This window comes from Myotis lucifugus, unplaced genomic scaffold, assembly GCF_000147115.1.
Source record: "Myotis lucifugus unplaced genomic scaffold, Myoluc2.0 scaffold_313, whole genome shotgun sequence".
Lineage (NCBI taxonomy): Eukaryota > Metazoa > Chordata > Mammalia > Chiroptera > Vespertilionidae > Myotis > Myotis lucifugus.
The window spans coordinates 490,364-511,690 of record NW_005871361.1 but is presented as its reverse complement, the minus strand read 5'-3'; the positions used below and the strand labels follow the sequence as shown (position 1 = coordinate 511,690).

Genomic DNA, 21,327 nt, shown 5'->3' with positions numbered 1-21,327 from the left:
TGGAAATTGAGCTTTAGAATCTTCCTGAAGAACCAGGCTGTTGTTAATCTCCAGTCAAGACAACTCCTTGCTTAGCTTTCTCCCACTGCTCTAGCCTGCACCAGCTCACAGGTTCCACCCTTCTCCAGAAAACTGCCCTCAGCTGATGGAACCTCCTCACAACCCTCCACTTGTCCTTGCTCCCTACATGGATGGGCCTCAACCAATGACTAACTGATATGGGGGCATCAAAGGCCTGCCCCCTTAACTCAAGGGGTGTAATCCTGTCATGTGGTTTATGCCCCAGCCATGTCTAACAGTTCCCTGTCGATCAGGCCAGGGCTAGTCATGACCTGAGACACACCTTGTTTGGCTTTTCCCCTTTCCTTTCTACCTCACTCTCTCCGTTGCAGGTTCTCCCTGAAAAGTGCTCCCTCAGTGGATGCCTATCTCAATCTCTTCTTCCAACTTCAGTCTACTGGTGCCAGTACTCTGCCATCATTTCCTCACATCACTTTCCCATTCATTTCTGGGGACTGTTCAGATCCACACTCTGGGCTGGGTGTGCCAACATGCGGATACTGGGTTGAAGGTACTGAAGGGGCTAGAATCAGGGGTCCTCAAACTACGGCCCGAGGGCCACATGCAAATACAAATATTGTATTTGTTCCCGTTTTGTTTTTTTACTTCAAAATAAGATATGTGCAGTGTGCATAGGAATTTGTTCATAGTTTTGTTTTTTTTTAAACTATAGTCCGGCCCTCCAACAGTCTGAGGGACAGTGAACTGGCCCCCTGTTTAAAAGTTTGAGGACCCCTGGAGATGAAGAACAAGTGGGTTTTATTGAAGTAATTGTAAGGCATCTACTAAATAGGGTTGTTATGAAGGTTTTAAAAGGTAAGCGAGTTAATGTGTGTAAAATGTTTAGACCACTGCCTCACATGTAGAAAATGCTCTTATCTCTTGGGTGGAGGTTTCTTTGATCTTTTTTCTTTACTTATGTATCCCGTGTGTGCCTAAATGAGAGCTTGGCACATAGTAGGCATTCAGTAACTATCTGTTGAATGAGTAATTACTGAAATTTGGCTTTGAGGGCTCAAAGTGATATGTTGGATTTGGCCAGCAGAGGGCAGACTCAGTGCAGACAAAAGAGCCTGTGGGCTGAGGGAAGAGTGGGATAGCACTCCCAGACAATTGGAGTAGGATAGAGGGTGGGAGGGCTGAGGGGACTAACTATATCATAGACTATTAGAGTGTTCACATTATACCACCTTAAACTCCTAGAATTTTATTTAGTCCCACCCTGGGAGTGTGAGATATACTGAGCCCCTACTTTGTGAATTCAGACAAGTAAGTAGTTTTAGGCCAGGAGATCCCTGGAGTTGCCCTACTGTCTGCAGCCTCTTTTTGAACTTGTGACTACCCCCTACTCCTCTTAATAAACCCTCCTTTGTGATTATGCTAATATATATTGGGTTTCTGCAACTTGCACGCAAAAGACTTTGTATTATTTTATTAATTAAGCCCTGTGAGTATAAAGACTGTGTGAAGGGGAGTCTCCTGGATGGGGACTGAAATTCAGAGCAGCCACACTGGGCCTGCTTTCTCTCTTCAGGGGTGGTTCTGCCCCATTTCTGTCTCTAAGCTTCCCTTGTCTTGCTCCCTTCACTCACTCTGCCCTATCTTTCAAAGCCTAGTTCAAATTCTACCTTTCTCTGATTCCTAGATCTACTCAGTCTCATTTCTCAAAACTCTTTAAGCATCTATCACCTGCCCATTCTTTTTTTAAAAATATATTTTATTGATTTTTTACAGAGAGGAAGGGAGAGGGATAGAGAGTTAGAAACATCGATCAGCTGCCTCCTGAACACTCCCTACTGGGGATGTGCCCACAACCCAGGTACATGCCCTTGACCGGAATCGAACCTGGGACCTTTCAGTCCGCAGGCCGATGCTCTATCCACTGAGCCAAACCGGTTAGGCCCATTCATTCTTACACTTGACTGCCATTCCGTATTTTATTGGGATTTGGGGTTGGGTGGTCTTTAAAGTCCCATCCAGCTATAGACTTTGAGTATGTTATTTTCCCATAGGCCACATCTTCTTCAGCAGGTCTCCACCTTCTCCCTCAAGAAGAGATAAGGGAAGGCTTGAGCACATATGGGTTTAGCACAGATTTTCAGGGAGTGAACATAATTGCTCATGGGACCATACATGTTCTGTGATCCTCCATGCAAGAAACACATAGGCATTAACATATATGCATATATGCATAGCCCATGGAAACAGACAACAATGTGGTAAAGGGTGTGGAGGGAGAAAGGGGGCAAAATAGGGACATCTGTAATAGTGTCAGCAATAAAAAAGAGAAACACATAGGCATTTATTTTTATTTTTTCAAAATAGAAGAAGCCCCTCTCCCTTATTATAGAAGTAACATACTTATGGTCAAATAAAACAAATAGTACATAAAATTTTAAAGTAGAAAGGGAGCATCACCCATAATCCTTCCCTTCAAAGAAAACTGATATCAAAATAGTCTTTCAGGTTTTTGCTATACATGAAAACGTATGTTTCAATAGGGCCTTTTGGAGACCCCCATGGAGATTTCTTAAATAGAAATCAAACCAAACAGTGGAAGGGTCTAGCCTGTGGTTTGGAGCTTGTAAAGTATTCATCTGCTGATATTCGGCTGTTTTTGGCTCAGAAACACAGCAATGGTTCAACCTACTGTACATGAAGCCTAGAATGTCAGAACTGGTAAAGCTCTTAGAGTCTTTCAAGTCTAACAGTTTCACTTCAGTGCTGAAGAGGAAAAAGGATCAGAGAGAGAAGTGTCCAGCCAGTGTCACATATCACATTAGCGGTAGAATCAGGACTGGTTCTCTTTCCACTGAGCCAGGTATCGGCCTTGCACACCCTGCTTCTTTTAATAGGATAACTTTCCAGGTGTGATAATAATCTTGTAGAAGCAGATTTCAACTTGGTATCAGAAAATCTCTCACATAACTCAATCAAAATGGAAGAGGTTGCGTTAGAGGTAGTGAAACCTCAATGCTGGAGTTGTGGCTGGGAAGGGCACCATTGTGACATGGCTGGAGAGGCACATGAACCATGGAGCTAATGAGGCTTAACATTCAGAGCCCTGTGCACGCATGGCTCCTTCTTAGGTCTCAGGAGGGGTTCTAGGAATGTTTTAACATCCTATATAGTAAAAGGCTAATATGCAAATCAACCGAACAGTGGAACCGGTCACTATGATGAGCACTGATCACCAGGGGGCAGATGCTCAATGCAGGAGCTGCCCCCTGGTGGTCAGTGCCCTCCCACAGGGGGAGCGCTGCTCAGCCAGAAGCCAGACTTGTGGCTGGCGAGTGCAGCAGCAGTGGCGGGAGCCTCTCCTGCCTCTGCGGCAGCGCTAAGGATGTTAGTTGGACACCCCCCCCTCCCCCCAGGGCTACGGACTGCGAGAGGGCGCAGGCCAGGCTGAGGGACCCTCCCCCCACCCCCCTTGAGTGCACGAATTTCATGCTCCGGGCCTCTAGTGGGAATATACTTTTGTAATAATTGCATAAGTAGGATATTTTTGAATTCTTTTTAAGGAGGCCCCCAGAATTGTGTGACTGACTTTTAGGCTTTGATCCACTCCTGAGCAGCACAGTGCTTTGAGAAGCACTGGGCAAAGAGATCAGAGTTTCTGACTTCCACTCATGGCACTGCTCTGGCCCAAATGGACAGCATGCTTCCCTCACAGGGGCGTAAAATCACAAATGTTAAATGGATTTAAAAACAAAATGTGAACAAAAATAAGTAAGTAACATTGTGCTATCTGTCATATGGGATAATAATTTCTGCTTCTCGTGGTCACTGAAGATAACACACACACAAATGTGTCCTCAGTACATCTTCTTGTTTTATTTCCCTCTGCTACAACTTCCTTTTCTCCTTTCTCAAGTCCAAAACTCCCAGCCACAGGACTAGTCATTGGTTATTATCTTTTGCTACTTCTATATGATTGTCCATAGTTCCCACTGTCTATCAAGTCTGTCTTTGATGGAAAAAAGTCCTGTTCCACGAGGCCCCTCTCCTCCCAGCCCAGTGATGGCATCCCCTAGCACTGTTTCTTGTTGATCTTACAGAAAGGAACAGAGGCCTGATGTGATCCATGGCTGAGTTCTGGAGGCCCCAGAAGACAGTCCTCAGCTGTCTTGATCTTCAGCCACCCCAGTTCCCAACATCAGATCACAGTCACACGGTTCTTGATGTACACGTGGTAGGGGTCACTGCGCTTGTCCACTTTTCGGGAGCGGGTGTATCCCAGGATGAGACTGCCGACAGTGGCAGCAAATAGGAACATGACGAAGAGAATATACATGTAGGAGTTGTCATCGCGGCCGGGAAGGTTGGCCCGCCGCTCCTCAGTCAGGTTGTCTGGCCCTGGCCGGCAGAGCAAGTTGCTGTGAAGAGTGGCATTTAGAGCCTTCAGAACAGCGTGCAGACTGTGATACCAGGTCTCAGTCCCATTGGCGGTCTCCATAGCAACAGGGATTCAGGTGGGGAAGAACTGGAGGACACTCTGGTGGCAACAGAAAAAGGAAGGATGGTTTCCATTACTTGCAGCTTGACTGATCTCACTCCTTCAGACCCCAGCTAAAACCCCAACATCACAGCTTATTCTACTTGTTTACTTGTCTGTTTTGCCACTAGATGGCAAGCTCCATGAAGGCAGGGACTATGTTTTACTCACTGTTATATACAAGCCCTCATGACAGCACTCAATAGATGCTCAATAAGTACCTGTGGAATAAAGCCTTCCTTGGCCATTGCAACCCATCTGTCTTTTTATTTTTTATTCTGTAAGTCACTAAGCTTTAGGCTAGAGTAAATTTAGGGATTATTTGATTTAATCCACCTCCTTCATACATACATACATACAGGGAAACAGGGAGAATAAGTGGCTTGACCATGATCCCAGAGAATATTCATAGGTAGAGTTTAGACCGAGTCCTGCTTTTTGATGGCTAGTTGGAGTTTCTCGACTCTCATGCCAGCTCTTGGCAGGACTGTGTGGCATTACTGGAAGTTTTCCTCAGGACTCTCCTTCAGCACCGTTCTTTTTTATACTCCACAGGCCCCATTGAGATGTTTGGGGATGGCTTGGATTTCACCTTACCTAGAACCAGGAGCTGGGTCATTTGACCTCTCAAGCACCACATGTCCCAAGCACTTTGGGTATTCCTACCTATATAGGATTTTGCTGAGAAGAATTCTGTAGGAGATTCTATTGGAAAGGAATGGCTGGGGAAGCAGGGAGAGGCTGATAACCCCTGCAGGCACTGGAGAAGAGAATAGGGTTGGGCTGGAGTTGGGAGTGACAGGGGCACTCAGTCTGGTTTGGGGTTTTACCTCCCCCTCAAGAGAGAGAAGACACAGCACCTCAACTATCCTGCCTTCTGACACAGTCACTGCAAACCCAGCATATGATAGGTGACGGTAAATGTTTCTTTTCCTTCTTCTGGAGACCCTTAGTCTATAATATAGAAAACCACATCCGAAGGCAGCCTTGTGTCCTAGTCTCTAAAAAACCATGTCATTCCCTTTAAACAAGGTTCTACACCCACTTCCTTCTGGAAACCTTCACTGAGTATTCCCCACCCCTTAACCATACTCCACAAGCTTTATCAGAACAGACTTCCCTTTGCCCAGCACTTACATATAAGGCTTTGTGTGGCTGTTCTCTTGTTATTGATAAAGGTATCAGCAGACCACATGCTCCTGGTCAGCAGAGCTGTGTCTCTCCCCTACATCTATGGGGCTATCCTGAGATTTCCTGGGAATTCTCCTTCCCTGGTGCTCTAACCTGAGACTGGCTGGGTGTTCTCCTTTCCTCAATAGTCTTGAGTAAAGATGGCCAGGTTAGGGGCTTCTCCATAGTCCAAGCACTCAAGAGTTACTGACTGGTTCGGAAGCCCTCCTTTATCTAGGTAGAGCTGTCAACCAACCAAAGTTAACAAACTTGATTATTAACCATAAGGTCTCTTTCCCAGAAAAGATGACGGTAAAATTCATGAACTGTGATAAAATTCATGAACAACTCTAAGAATGCAGAAGTTGTGTGTGTGTGTGGAGGGGGGGGGGAGAATCTAAATAATACAGTCCAGGACTGGCCCACATTTCCTACAAGGCCTCTGGAGCCCCATGCTATATAGCACTTGGGCTACCTTATCTGATTGGAGAAGGGGAAAAGAACAAGGGCTCGCTGAGTTAAGACCCAGGAGGCATAAGTTCTCATCTACCCCACTTGTCAGGCAACAAATCTGTGCCTTTCCCCCTCATATAGGCCTATGGAAATCAGGAACAGAAATTAATGGTTAATGGCTCAACTAATGATTCAACCAGTAATCATTTATGAAGGCTCACTCTTGGTAGGCTCAGATCCAGTCCCTGTACTGTGGGCACATTGCCAGCTCTTTATAATACAGGGGACAAGCCAAGGTCTACTGGGGCTTAAGGAAGAAGAGATGAATTTTGATCAGGACTCAGAAAGTGTTCACAGTGATGGAGGCATTCCAGTGGACCTCGAAGAGTTTCTAGGAAGCAGAAAAGGCAAGAAAAGGAAACAGATGAACAAAAGCATGACAACCAGGAAGCACATAAAATGTTTAAAAGAATGGAAAGGAGCATTAGGCTGTTAGAGTGTGAGATGTATGGAGGGCTACGATAGGATGTAGGATGGACATACTGGTTGAACCAGATCATGGAGGGTCTTGAGTGCCAGACTGCAGATCTAGAACTTTATGTGTAGTTGGGGGAGAGCTATGAAACAGTATTTTAAAAGGGGATACAAGGACCAGATCTGTGCTTGGAGAGGACACTCTGGCTGCTATGTGGACTGAATTCAGGGTGAGATTTAAGACAGAAAACCCAGTGACACAAGGGTCTTGAAATAGTTCAGCTGGAAGACACTTAGTCCTGAGCTGGGGCTTAGGGAATGGCAAGGTGGGGGCAGGGACAGATGTGGATGTGAGAGGCATTTGGGGAGGAAATGGCTAATGCAAGGGTTGAGGGAGGAAGGGGCCTCAGACAACAGACAGGCGGTGTAAGGGCCCGGAGGAGCCCACTTTGAGAGAAATAAATTTCTCACCCCATTTGGGCTTTAGTTTTCACATCTATCAAAAAGATTAACATGAGGAGATGTTGTTTGGTGGGTATAGAGTTTCAGTTTTGCAAGATGAAAGAGTTATAGAAAACAACTGCACAACAATGTGAATATAGTTAACACTACTGAGCTGTACTCTTAAAAGATAGTTAACGTGGTCAATTTTATGTTATGCGGTTTTTTTATAACCACAATTAAAAAAAAATTATCATCCCTGCCTTGCCTCCTTCCAGGCTTGCTTGAGCATATACTTTTATTATGGTGAAGAAGATTTTATAAACATTTTGATGTAAACATGATTTTCCATGTAAATGAAAGTTGATTTTTCATTTTTGAGAAGTAAATATGGACTCACAGGACATACAATGAAGGGGAAGTCTCCCTATTTCTAGTGGCCCAGGGCAGTCGCTGTTACCAGCTTTCTTAGATATTCTTACAGGGGGCTTTTAACTGACAGGACAGAGGGAGGGCAACCCCGATCTGCAGAGCTAGAACTTTATCTGTAGTTGGGGAATAGTCATGGATAGTTTAAAAGGACCAGATCTGTGCTTGGAGAGGACACTCTGGCTGCTCTGTGGACTGAATTGAGGGCGAGATTTAAGGCAGAAAACCCAGTGACAAGGGTCCTTTGGGAAACTCACCAAATACCCGGCAAATTCCTCTGGGTCCGCGTTGGCTTCAGGAATCTCCCTCTGGGCGCCCTAGGGCTCCTCAGCCCCTCAGCCTCTTTAGGATGTCTCTGGACACATTTGCGGTCTCAGTATCCACTTCGGGAGTTGGGAGGCCCAGAACTGGAAAGCGGGAGAGGGGGCAGAAAAGGAAGGAAGCGAACAAAGAAAAACCTTCAGAACCAGGGTGGCTCGCCCCAGGCTGGGCCCCAAGGGTTGTGCAATAGCCTTGCTGTGGGCTTTGACCCCCCCTTCTTCTCCTCCCCTTCCTGCAGCAGCTGGGCCAGGCCAGCCAAGGGTTACAGTTACAGAAACTGTACAGTGGCCAAGGGACCTCTGATTGCTGCCCCCCAACTCCAGGCCCACAATGTTTCAGTTGGGTGACTTCCTGAGGAACCTCAGTTTAACATGTGAACTCCTGCTCAGCGACCAGCCTAAAACATTCCCTTTTTCAAGGGTACTGGTGTCTTAGCAGGAGCCTCTGAAAGACTGGAAGGGCCGGAGAGCCAAGGGAATGATATAAGTGGTAGAATGGCAGTTGGCACTTGGGTTGATATTTTACATAGGAACAAAGGATATTCACAACAGCCTATTTGGATATACTGGGTATACACATGGTAACAGCATCAGCACTACCTGTAGCAGAGCTCATTGTGAAAATTAAAGAAGAAAATTACTTGTGTCTGGCACCAGACACTCCACAGACATGGCGGTGGTTTTATTTTTGTGGGACAGAGATTGGCAGGGTCGTCAGAGTCCATCCAGTCTAACATCCGTCATTTTACAGGGAAGGAAATGGAAACCCAAGGAGCTGTCTTGGTTCAGCGATTGTGTGTGTGACTTTGGGCATGTGACTTCCCTTTTCTGGGCCCCCGGCTTCTGTCTGCATCTATAAATTGAAGGGGTTTTATTATAGGTTCTGGCCAGCTCTAATATCCAAAGAGGGTACACATCACAAAACCACACTGTGAGATTATGGGAGATCAGATAGGCTGGTGGGAAAAGCATTTTGGGGGCTTTCTAGAGCCTCTCCAATCACAAGATAGAGAAGGCTGCAGACTTGTTCCTCACAAGTTAAAATTCTGAGCCCTGGGACTGAGTTACACTTACTATTCCAGCCTAGAGAAACTGCGAACGAAATTGCTTGATTTATTCATTTTTCCTCTTAATAGTTCACCTGCCGGGGTAATCTAGCCTGAGGAGGAGACAGAGTCTATGCAGAAAGTGGGGATAGAGGATTAGGGTAGGCTTTGAGGTGAGATTCAGTGAGAGGACTTCCCTGTGTGGACCTGGATGCTTGTAGTCTGATGAGAAAAGAAAAGAAGCCACAGTTACTGATTTTTATGTGCTGGATTGGGGTGGGGGAGAGGGTCTAGGTGTAAGGACATCCTGTCCTTTTGGGTCAGGAGAGACAGAGAGCTGATAAAGGAACAGGTTGGTTCTTGTTGACCTGCCTCTGGGTCCCAAGTTGGGGATCTGGCAGTTGGGAACATTTGCAGTTTTGTTCCTCTTTCTGAGCTCCTTGGCTCCAAGATAGTCACTGATTATGAAGTTCATAATGACAAGGGAGATAACGCTATTGCCCTGCAGAGTCTTTAACTTAAAATAGGAGATAGGCCAGTTAGGAAGGAACTGACCAAGCTGAAAGAAATTTTAAAGATCAGTTAGCCCTGGCTGGTGTTGCTCAGTGGTCAGAGCATCAGCCCACACATCCAAGGATCATGGGTTCAATTTCCAACCAAGGGCATGTACCTGGGTTGCAGGTTTGATCCCCGGGGCACATGCAGGGGGCAACCAATCAATGTGTCTCTCTCACATCAATGTTTCTCTCTTCCCCCATTTCTCCCTCCATTCCTCCCTCCCTCCCTCCCTTCCATTCTCTCTAAAATAACCAAAGAGGGGAGGGACCCTAGCTGGTTTAGCTCAATAGATAGAGCATCGATTCCAGTCAAGGGCATATGCCCGGGTTGTGGGCTTGATCCCCAGGAGGGGGTGTGCAGGAGGCAGCCAATCAATGATTCTCTCTCATCATTGATGTTTCTATCTCTCTCTCCCTCTCCCTTCATCTATGAAATCAATAAAAATATAAAATAAATAAATAAAATAAATAAATCAAAGGGGGAAAAATCCTTAGGTGAGGATTAACAACAACAACCAAAAGATCACTCAGCATCTAGATTCTAGGCCAACCCCTGCATTTTGTACATGGGGAAACTGAAGCTCAGTAGGTAAGTGACCCATGGAATGCTGTTCGGTGCTCTTTTTACTACTAATGGCAGCATTCCTTGACATCTCAGCTGCATATCACACCAAACACAGCCTCCTTGTGTTCTGGGCATCATCTCCTCTAGCTCCATGACTACTGCTTTTTCCTGCACTACAGATTCCCGCCCATCTTAATTGAGGATCCAGTAAGGGGGCAAGGTGGTAAGTTTTGGAGGAGTTAACCTTCCTTTAGAGTCTCCTCTCTCATGGCCTTTTCTGCTCCAGACCTGCTCCAGGTCCCCTGAACAAGCCAGACACACTCTCTTCCTCCACAGACTATTGCTACTATTTCCTGCACATTAACAGTTTCTCCCTAAATGTTCTGTGCTTGAACTCACCTGACCTCTAACTTGGAGGTGGAGGCATACAGCTGTGATCTAAAGGATTAAGTGGGTATCTTAGTGACATTTTCTTTCAGATTTTTCTGGGGGAAAGTGAACCACCACCATAGGGGGGTTTTTTGGTTTACCCATTGCTCTGTTTCAGCTACTCTTAAAAATGAGTGTCTTAAGTGCCTGGAAATGTGATAGAGGCAGAGTTAGGGAATACAGAGATAACTCCTGGGATGCACAATTTTGCCACTGGTCCTTCTAGAGATCTTGTCACCACCATGGATTAGGGAGTCAATGGACAAGAGAGAAGAGTTGCAGGGATGGATCTTTTCATATAGTTGGAAGGAGGGGCAGGAATAAAATCTGAACTAGAAGGGATCTTAAAAATCATGTCATTGGTGCAACCCCCTCATTCAGCCAGTGTGAAGAGGGCTCCCCAGGGAAAAATCACTTGCTTAATGTCTCCTAACCTAGGAGGGGTAGAGCTGGGGCCAGAAACAGGTATCCAGTCCACAAATCTTTCCACTCTAAGTTCTCTGTTGCCTATAGAACAGTCTGATCTTCTCTAATTATCATTTAAGCTCCTTTGGAGGTGACCCTGCCTCTAGTCCCATCTGACCACAGCTTTCCCCACTGTCCTGTAGCCCCTGGTACTGGGCTACGGGCCATTCTCAAAACATGCCTTGCACTTGCACACCTGTCTCCTGTGCTCATGCCATTTTCGTAGGCAGGAATGCCCTTCCTCTTTTTATCTGCACGGTGAACTCCAATGTCCTTTAAGACACAGCTCCAATGTCATCCCTGTAGACTCTCTCCTGAGACGCCCCTTCCTGCTCTCTAGCTGGTTATTCACTCCGTCTTGTTCATTCCTAGAGTGTTTTGCATAAAACCCTATTAGAGCATTATGCTGTACTGAAATGATATGTCAGGTACCTGTCATACATTTCTTCTTCTTTTTTTAATTTTAAATTTTTATTGACTTTAGAGAGAGGAAGGGAGGGAGGGAGAGAGGGAGAGAGAGAGAGAGAGAGAGAGAGAGAGAGAGAGAGAGAGAGAGAGAGAAATGTGAGAGAGAAACATAGACCAGCTGCTTCCTACATGCATCCCGACCAGGGATCAAACCCACAGGTATGTGCCTGACATAGAATCAAACTGCCACCTTTCGGTGGATGCTCCAACCAAGCAAGCCACAGGGGCCAGGGCTGTCATACATTTCTTTTTCCCTGGGCCTGGGCACATAGCAGGCATTGAAGAATAAATTAATCAATGCCTTTTCTTATTAGACCATCCCTCTCCAGTACACCCAACAGCTTACATTACTTAAGAAACAACTTCAAGGGCAGGCCAAAACAGATTCCATTTGGTCTGGAAAAGGGGAGACTCAAAGGAAAAAAACCATCTCAGTCTGGTGGGGAAGTGAGTCAGGGCTTTGAAACCCAGACATTCCCTGACCTGAACCCCGTTCAATCCAAAGGGCAAACATTCTTGGCCCCAAAACACCGGTGTGGCTTTGTAACCCTCTTTCCTGTGTACCTACCCGGGGCGTGGCCATACACACCCACCCACTGCACTCACGCAACTCCCAGTCACTCAGCCGGTGATCTTGCCTTTCAGGTGTTCCTTTCATGGTCCTAATCTTGGCTTCATGCTTGGCTCAGTGACCTTGATCACTGCACTTATGTTCTCTGAAACTCATCTAAGAGATGGGGATAATTACCCCTGATTACCTCACATGGGAACTCGGGGAGGCATTAGTGGGGAAGGTGTTTTAGAAATTGCAAAGTATTATTTAAACATGAGAGATAATTATTGGGCAGTTGGTCACCTTGTTCCTTTACCCACCCAGCTACCCCAATATTACCAAGAACAGCCATCCCTATGTCCTCTATGAGCCCAGCGGTTCATGTTATTCCTCTTGATTCTTCAGAAGCCTTGCTTGTTTTTCATCCTCTCTGATCAGTCCTGTAGTCTCTTTCCATTTAGGGGCACCATTCTATAGTCCTGTCATTGATGGAGAACACACTAGAGTGGGAATCAAAAGACCTGCTCCTATTTGCCAATGTGTCTAGCCATGTGTCCTGGTTAAGTCACATCTCCACTCTGGTCCTCATTTTCCCCATCGGTAAGATGGGGTTTCTTGTGTTGCCTAACTCTTAGGAGGTATTGTGAGCATCTACCCATTCCGTGTGGATAGAAATGTGTTCTGAGAAGTGTGGAGTGAGTGAGGATGAAGAAGGCTGTTGGTTATTATCTCAAGGAGTCAAGAAAATGCACAAGCAGTTTCCATGGTGCCAGCATCAGGTCTCTTCCATTTGGAGACGGAGCAGCTGGGTGCCAGGAGGAGCTTACACGTTTACAAGGCACCTGTGTAGGTGAAGTGGAGAAAGCCCTGGCCTAGGAGTGAGGAGACTTGGGTTCTTTCTCTTCCCTGGTGTGACCCTGGGCAAGTCATCTCCCCCTGGGCCTCAGTTTCCATATATTTATATAAATTGGTGGGGAATAGGTTGTGAGAAGGAGATACGCTCCATGGGCCATCACACAGGGTCTGGACTCATCATCTACCTTCTAGAAAAGAGACTCCTAGGTCTAGACCCCTACCCCCTCATGTCACATGGAGTGCACGCAGCGGGACCCAGAGGTCCCTTTTATGGGTGGGGATCCAGGAAAAGAAAGCACAAGGCATAGAGCAGGTGGGCGACTGGCACAGAACTACAACTTGGCTCCGGACTCCCAGCCTAGACCGAAGTTATTAGCAGCAGAAGAGCTTTGGGGAGTCCCCAGGCATTTCCCAGGACTGGGGTGCATATAGGGAGTAGCCATTAGGCACGTCACCTCTTGCAGAGCAAGCGGCTCCAGCAAGCGGCTCCGGCCAAGCAAGAAGGCCACTCTGGGTCCCGAAGTGCCATTTCCGCGTGGGCACTCGGGGCTGACCCGCAGGTGTTCGCCTGCACATCTGTGGATGTGGAAGAAGCCTTCGTGCCGCCCTCCACAGGCCCCCACCGTTTCTCGGCGGGGAGGGCCAGGAGCCCAGCTCCGCACTCCCACGTGCGCCCGGGAACCCCGCTGCGCCGTCCTGGGGCGGATCAGCCTCGTTTCTGAGCCGACCCCCCCTTCCCCGGCTCCGTGGTCCCAGGAGAGGAGAAGATACCTCATTTCTACTCCCCGCCCCCGCTCAGCCTTCCCAGCCCTGCGGGTGCGCTTTACCTGTCTCTCCCGAAGGCTCCCAGGGGCGTGGGTCGGCTTGTGGGACACCGCGCCCTGCCCTGTGCTGGAGGGTGCACCGCCCTGCACCCTTCGTTTCGATGGCCCTGGCGTGTGCAGCCCCTGCCCAACACCGCCCCGAGCCCCCTCAGCTTTGCTTACCGACCCGCACTTGGCTCCCTTTTTCCTTCCTTAGGGCGTCCCCTCCTCCGGCCCCGCCCGCCCCCCAGCACACCCCCTTCTCCGTGCGCTGGCTTCGGGCGCCTCCGCCCAGCTGCACGGCCTCACCCCACTGTGGGCGCCTACCCTTCCGTCCCCTGCAGCGCCTGCTTCCTGGACCCGCGGCAGAAAGCCTCTCGCTGAGCTGAGCTTGCCCAGCCCGAGGCCAGTCTCCAGAAAATGAAGCTGAACCTCCGGTGCTGGGGCTGGCAGGCTTTGCTCCTCGTGGCTGCGTGGGGGTGGGCGAGGCACTGTTTCTCACGGGGTCTTGGCTTCCTTGCCATAAAATAGCTACGATCCTGCATGCATCCTTCACAGGGTGATGATTAGGGTCGGATGAGATCTTAGAATCCAGAGTATTAAAGCCGAATGGTCACTGCAGAAATCTGATTCTAACATGGAGGCCCAGCCGGGGGGGACAATGGCCCAGGTTCACCAAGGAAGTTGTGGCAGCACTTAGACTCAGAAGCCAGGACACCACTCTCTCTCCTTCACCCCAACTGATGTCGCCTTCCTCCAAGGCTCCGTGGCTCTTCACCGTCCAGACAACTGGTGTCCAGCCACACACCTCATTGGTCCCTGACTCAGAACACCCTTCACTTTCTGGCCACCAGGCTCACTCAAACTACTGCCAGTGACTGCAGGCTCAAGAAGAGAGAAGCAGGTAGGGACAGCTGGGACATGGCCAGGGGGTAGGGGCAGGGGAGTGGACAGCGGCTGGGAACAGCCTCTCAGTGACGCTGTGGGAGTCCTTATCAGATTCCTCTTTATCAGCCGTTGGCCTTGGAATAATTAATAACAAACAGGCCAGCTCTTGCTCCCTTGCAAACAAAGACCTGTTCCAGGACATCTAAGGCACATACCCTCCATCACAGAATCACAGATTACATCTAGGAAGTGCTATCACTTTAGAAAGACCTACCACACTGAGGGAGTGTTGTACAAAAGTATGAATCTTCATCAAAAACATGTTACTTCCGTTTTATCTCTGCAGGTGTGTATTTTGACCCAGCTACACCTTTTTCTCAGGCTGGAAATCACCGCGCAGGGAAGTCATCCTGAGCCTGGTCTCAAATTTCATTCTGCCTAAAACTCACCTTGGAGCTTATTTTAGGAAAATAGACTTTTGGGTTCCACTCCAGAAGCTCTGATTCAGGAGATTGGGAATGTAGCCCAGAAATTAATTTTTTTTTTTTAAGATGCCCAAAGGATTCTGATGCAAAGTGGTTCTTGAGAACAGCCTTGAGGAAACAGCCCTGGCTCAGTTAGGGTTCCTTCCCACAGCCTGCTCAGGGGGTCAAACGACCCTTTCACAGGGGTCGCCTAAGACCATCGGAAAACACATATATAATTACATATTGTTTTTGTGATTAATCACTATGCTTTAATTATGTTCAATTTGTAACAATGAAATTGGGGGTCACCACAACATGAGGAACTGTATTAAAGGGTCGCGGCATTAGGAAAGTTGAGAACCACTGCTCTACAGGAATATTTATTACAGTTTATCAAAAGTAACTATTTCCCCACCTTGTCTACCAGGTTGTGAATTCTTTTAATATAGGGATATTGTTCTAATAAGATTTTAGAATCATAGTCTTAGACTCACACATCTTAAGAGTTCTAGAAGTATTTAGTGGTAGAACCTACGTTGGAAGAACTCGGAGTTATCTAGTCAAATCCCTTCCTTCAGAATCCCCTATATTCCATTTTGACATGAAATTGTGCCGTTTCTTTTACACACCTCTAGTGACAAGAATCTCATTGCCTCCTAGGCAGCTAAGGTTCTGATTGTTAGGATATTCTCACATTGTGACAAAAACTGCCTCCTATTGACTTCTACCTTTTGGTTCCTGTGCCTTTTGGAGACCAAGTATATGCCCAATCTTTGTTCCCCTTTTCAGTTCTTCAGAAACGTAAGATTTCCTCTCCTTCCCCTTCTCTGGAGTGCGGATGGGGCAGGAACCCTGTTAGGGAAGGCAGCTGGCCACGGGGTCATTGGAAAGTGGCAGCTTCTGTTGTTATTGGATGACAAAAGGAAGGATGGAACCCCTCCTGTCCTGGGGAGACCATAGTGAGAGAAGAACCTCCAGGGAACTCTCTAACTCAGGGCCTGACCCTAGGATAAGGAGGAGGAGGAGGAGGAGAGGTGGGGACTAACTGAAGGGGTCAGTGGAAGAGTCACCTAGAGATAGAACTTGTTTAAGTCTTTGCTCTAGTGCCATCTCCTCTGTGCAGCCCTCCCTGACCATCCTATTTACAAATGCAAATCCCTCCCTTTCCTGTCCTCCCTAACCACCTTCCCTGCCATGTTATTCCTTAACACCTAACATCATTTTATATATTTCACTTATTCTTTAAAAACCTTTTGCTGTTGTTGCTCTTGCCGCACCCCTCAGCTGAAGCTCACAAGTCCAGGCTGTCAGTCCAAGCTCAGTGCGCTCTGCTATTCCCCAACTCTGGATTCCTGCAGCCACCTTCTTTATTCTCCCTTTGAGGACTGGGGAGGTAATAAAGCCCAAATGTTTCAAGCCCCAGGGTACTTCACCACCCCTTCTGTCTGCCCTATTCCCTGCCCACCTTTTTGAATAGAGCCTCCTCAAAACACGTTGACATTAGATGGCCATCTGCTTCCTAGACCTGGCTGATAAGAGGCCCATTCTTCTTCTTCTTTAAAAAAAAAAATATATTTTATTGATTTTTTTACAGAAAGGGAGAGGGATAGAGAGTTAGAAACATTGATGAGAGAGAAACATCGATCAGCTGCCTCCTGCACACCTCCTACTGGGGATGTGCCCGCAACCAAGGTACATGCTCTTGACCGGAATCAAACCTGGGACCCTCCAGTCCGCAGGCTGACGCTCTATCCACTGAGCCAAACCGGTTAGGGCGAGGCCCATTCTTCTATAGCCCCTTGCTGTTCCCTTGACAACCACACTTACCATTCTGTTCTATAATTGTCTACTCTATTTGTTGACACCATACCTAGAACATAAGCTTCTTGAGGGCATTAAGTCAACACTAATCCAACACAGAGTAAATCTTACTGAGAACTTGTTGAATGAATGAATGAATGAATGAATGAATAAAAAGATCACTAGGGAAAGCTTCCAAGAAGAGATAGATCTGAAAAATCCTGAAAGGATAACAGGATGCTTTTTTAGGCTGTAGACCAGACCTCTCCTCTGAGCACTAGACTCCCATATCTAATTACATACTTTCCATCTCTGTTGGGATAATGTATTGGGGCTGAAACTCTTGACTTCCTTCTCTGGCTCCCCTCAGCCTTCTCTCAGTAAATGGAACCATCATCCGTCCAGTTCTGATTTCTTCACAGAACTCAACCCAGTCATCTACTTCTCTGTGTACAGATTTAGGGTCTGCCTTTCCCATTACACTGTAAGCACTATGAGAACCAGGTGTGTCTTTTCACCGTAGAATAACCCAATGTCTGTCTAGTAGACAGGGGAGAAGGATTGGGAGGTAGGGTGAGCATGGATGGTGTCTGTCAAGAGTCTCAGAAGCTTGGGCCACTAGGGGAAATACAGCGTGAATCACAGAGGAAGTTTAACGATCACATCAAGTTATTTTATTCCATTACTCATCAGGAGATCGAGTTTGTGCTTCTGTGATCTTGTCTCCTGTTGATCTGTCAGTTGTGACCCTCAGGACATTTTGTCTTAGCATTTCATTCTGTGCTTCACCCTTCTGCCCTGCAGGCAGCACAGAACAGTGCAAAGAGCACTGGAGGAGGTGGACTAAGGGTGGGACGATGTGGTGTCAGGGGACAAGATCTTGGTGGCCTCTTCTCCTCACTTCACAATCACACATGTTGTGTCCTGGGAGGCAAGGTGGCACAGTGGTCTAGAACATGGCCTCTGGGGTCCCACAGAGCTGTGCTTGAATCCTAGCCCTGCCACTTATTGGCTGTGAGAGCTTAACCTCTCTGAGTCTTAGTTTCTTTATGTGTAGAATGGGGATAAAAATACCTACGTTTTCTGGTTGTGTGGATTACAGTAAGATATATGTAAAGTGCTTCACTTGGTGACTGGCACATAGCTGGTGCTCTATAAAGAATAACTATTAATGAGGGCATGTGTGTTCATGGCTGTGTAAATATGGACTTTTGAATCTTATGGTTTGAACAATAAGGGCTATGGGGATGCAGAAGAAAGTGGGGTCAGAGAAGACCAGGGTTTGCAGAAGAGGTGGGTGCACTTAGATTCCATCAGTCAGGAATCTTAGTTGCAACAGAAGAAAACCCAACTCAAACTGACTTAAGAAGAATTTATTGGCTCATGTAATTACAAAATCCAGAGGTATTGGCTTCCGGCGTGGCTGGATCCAGGAGCTCAGAGGGTGTCTTCAGAGGGTGTTTTTTTTTCCATCTCTGGGCTTTGCTTTTCAGACTGATGCTCCGTTCTCAGGCAGGATTCCACTTTGTGGTGGCAAGACGGCTGAGTTCTAGGTATACACTCTTCTGTTAGTAAAACCAATAGAAAGAACTTCTTTCCCCACAACCCTCCCAACAGAACTCTTGTTGTCCTGAAATAGGCCCAGTGCCTGTCCCTGCACAGAAGTCAGGGGGAAAGATGGCAGGACACTGTCTCTATTCAAACCACATAAACTTGGGTCAGAGAAATGGGTGAAGGTGGTCAAACTTCCAGTTTTTAAAAAAAAGTCATGGGGAGATAATGTACAACATAGTGACTAGGCGACTATAGTTAATGATACTGTATTGCAAATTTGCAAGTTGCTAAGAGAGATCTTAAAAGTTCTCATCATAAGAAAAAAAAAACAACTTTGTGTGTGTGTATGGTGACTGATGTTAACTGGACTTATTATGGTAACCACTTTGCAATATATACAAATAGCGAATCATTGTTATACACCTGAAATTAATATAATGTTATATATCAATTATACCTCAATTAAAAACAAACGAACGCACAAACTTGAAATGGGTGGTGGGGGGCATGATTCCCTAAGGAAAATTTGGATGCTATTGTGGAAATAGGGTGAATAGCTGTGCAGGCTGAAACAAGTATCCTCTAAGAGGGCCTTGGAAAACAGATATGATTTGGGCAGACAGAGGAGGGAGGGAGACCCCCACGGAGATTCCCCACCAAGCAAAAGGGAGGAGAGGGGAATAATGTGCTGTGAGCCGGACTCACACCTCGGAGGTGGAGGGAGCAGGCTTGTTCTGTGCAGTCCTGGAGAGAAGACTGGGACCAAGTGGGTTGGGGATGGGGGAGTCACAGGATCCAGATCTCCGCTCACAGGCTGTCTCTGGCGGGAACGGTCTTCTTACCGCTCAAGGTGGGAGCACAGCTTCTTTGTCGGAGTGACTATCAGAGAAGCAGTCTAATGAGACCCTTTGCATTCCCCAAACCTGAAATTCTATAGCCAGGAAATCAGCTCTCCCCACCCCCATCCTGGTCCCCACCCACCTCTCTCTTAAACTCTTCTCTAAGGGGGATGCCACATCTTTCTCACTGATACGTTTGTGGGTGTCTGAGACCATCTGGATTGTAATCCTGGCTCCTACAGCAAAGGTGGGACCTTAGGGGAACCGCTTATCCTCTCTGGGGCCCCTGCCAGCGCTGCCAAAGACTCCCGGGAGGGATAGGGCTCACCAAAGTCCTCAGGCCACCCAGGTGTGTTGGCTCTTCAGAGTCTCCAAAGCACCTTCACACCTGCTGTCTCATTTGAGCCTTTCGCCTGCCCTGTGAGGAAAGCAGAGCGGGAGTCTGTTTAATGCACAGCTTTGTGGGGTGCTGTTTAAGGCACAAGGTTTGAGTCCAGACTCGAGTTCACAGCCATGGACCGGCCTCTAACTACATGAACTTGGGCAAATCTTCACCTGAACTGCTTTCCTCTTCTGAAAACAGCCAGTAATTCAACCTTGCAGGTTTGTTATTAGCTGTGAAGATTAAATCACGTATGTAAAGCACTTAGAACCGCCGTGCACCCTCGTGATCTGGGCTGGAGAGGGGTGAGTGTGGTGGAGTTGAGCTAAACTGAATAAGAATAGCTTGCGTCAGCCTGCGCGTCCCAGGTTCGATTCCGGTCAAGGGCATGTACCAACTGTAAGAGGCAGCTGATCGATGTTTCTCTCTCATCGATGTTTCTAACTCTATCTATCCCTCTCCCTTCCTCTCTGTAAAAAATCAATAAAAAAGAAAAGAAAAGAAAAAAAGAATAGCTCCCAGCAAGCACCCTGCATTTCACAGGGCGTAGCACACCCCAGTCCAGCCTCTGCCTGAAGATTAGGGCCTTGTGTCAGTCATGGTTCTGACTGGAGCAGGTGGCACCTTGAAACTGGTAATTTGGAGAAAGCGTGGAGGAGGGTTTGGGAAACCAACAAGGAAAAGTGCAGGTATGCCAGCCTGGCACCAGTGGGGAGGGAAAGTACTGCGAGGCTGGGAGGGTGAGGGGTGAAGCGGTTATTCTGGAACCCAGGAGAGGCAAGGACCCTAGTAGAGTCAGTCATTGGTCAAGGCTGTTCCCCAGCGACATTAATCCCCCAGCACAACCAGCCTGAGGTGAACAGTTCCCACCCCTTACCCCCACATAAAGTCATCAGTTATATATATATTTGTTCTTGACCTGTTCCTGGCACAGAGCTCCTGAAACCTTTGGAATTTCCTAAGTGACGAAGGTGTCTTTTACTATCTTAAAGAGGTGACTTTTGGAAAGCACCCACCTGAGATTTGGTTGCCAGGGGAGCCAACCATGTGGTTAGAAGGTTAGAACTTTTAGTCCTATTCCCCTCTTCATCTCCACCCCCTCCGACCTCCAAAAAAATCATAGCTGGGTCAGACCAAGCATTAGAATCTACCTTTCAATCTATAGGAAATATAGGAGAAGACGATCTTTAAAAAGATGGAGAGGGAACCTATAGATGAAAAGAGACTATGAGATATTTCTAAGACACATGAACCAAATGCAGTATGCAGACCTGGTTTGAATCCTGATTTAAGTAAACCAACTGTAAAAAAAAAATTGGAGGACTATGAATATTAACTGAATATTTGTTGATATCAAATAAACATTTTTTCTGTGTGATAATGATTTTATGATTATGGTTATGCTTTTTTATTTTTATTTTTTTTATTAATTCTTACCCAGAGGATATTTTTCCCATTGATTTGTTTAAGAGAGAGTGTAAGGGAGGGAGGGAGGGAAGAAGAGAGAGAGACAGAGACAGAGAAAGACAGAAAGAGAGAGAGAGACAGAGAAAGACAGAAAGAGAGAGAAAGGAGAGAGAGAGAAGTATTGATGTGAGAGAGAAGCATCGACCGGTTGTCTCCCATAAGCACCCCCACTGGGGTATGTGCTCTGACTGGGAATTGTATCTGCAATCTTTTGGTGTATGGGAGGATGCTTTAACCAACTGAGCCACATGACCAGGGCAAGATAAGGACTATTTTAAAAAACAGTCCTTAGAGCATTAGAGCATTGGCCCGTGCACTGAAGGCTGGTGGGTTTGATTCCAGGTCAA

General features: G+C 47.0%; 1 protein-coding gene across 1 annotated transcript; it reads right to left on the bottom strand.

The window, feature by feature from the left end:
- Window positions 1–3,720: 3,720 nt before the first annotated feature.
- KCNE3 (potassium voltage-gated channel subfamily E regulatory subunit 3) lies at window positions 3,721–13,694 on the bottom strand. The gene is made up of 3 exons (XM_006100449.3): window positions 13,608–13,694; window positions 7,780–7,929; window positions 3,721–4,555 (listed from the first exon to the last, which is right to left on the bottom strand). Exon 3 carries the CDS (start codon window positions 4,514–4,516, stop codon window positions 4,217–4,219), a length of 300 nt encoding a protein of 99 aa, XP_006100511.1. The 5' UTR covers window positions 4,517–4,555; window positions 7,780–7,929; window positions 13,608–13,694; the 3' UTR covers window positions 3,721–4,216.
- Between the last annotated feature and the right edge of the window lie 7,633 nt (window positions 13,695–21,327).

What these genes read in the sequence shown, in the direction of transcription:
- KCNE3 (XM_006100449.3), bottom strand. Translation starts at nt 4,516, where the DNA reads ATGGAGACCGCCAATGGGACTGAGACCTGGTATCACAGTCTGCACGCT.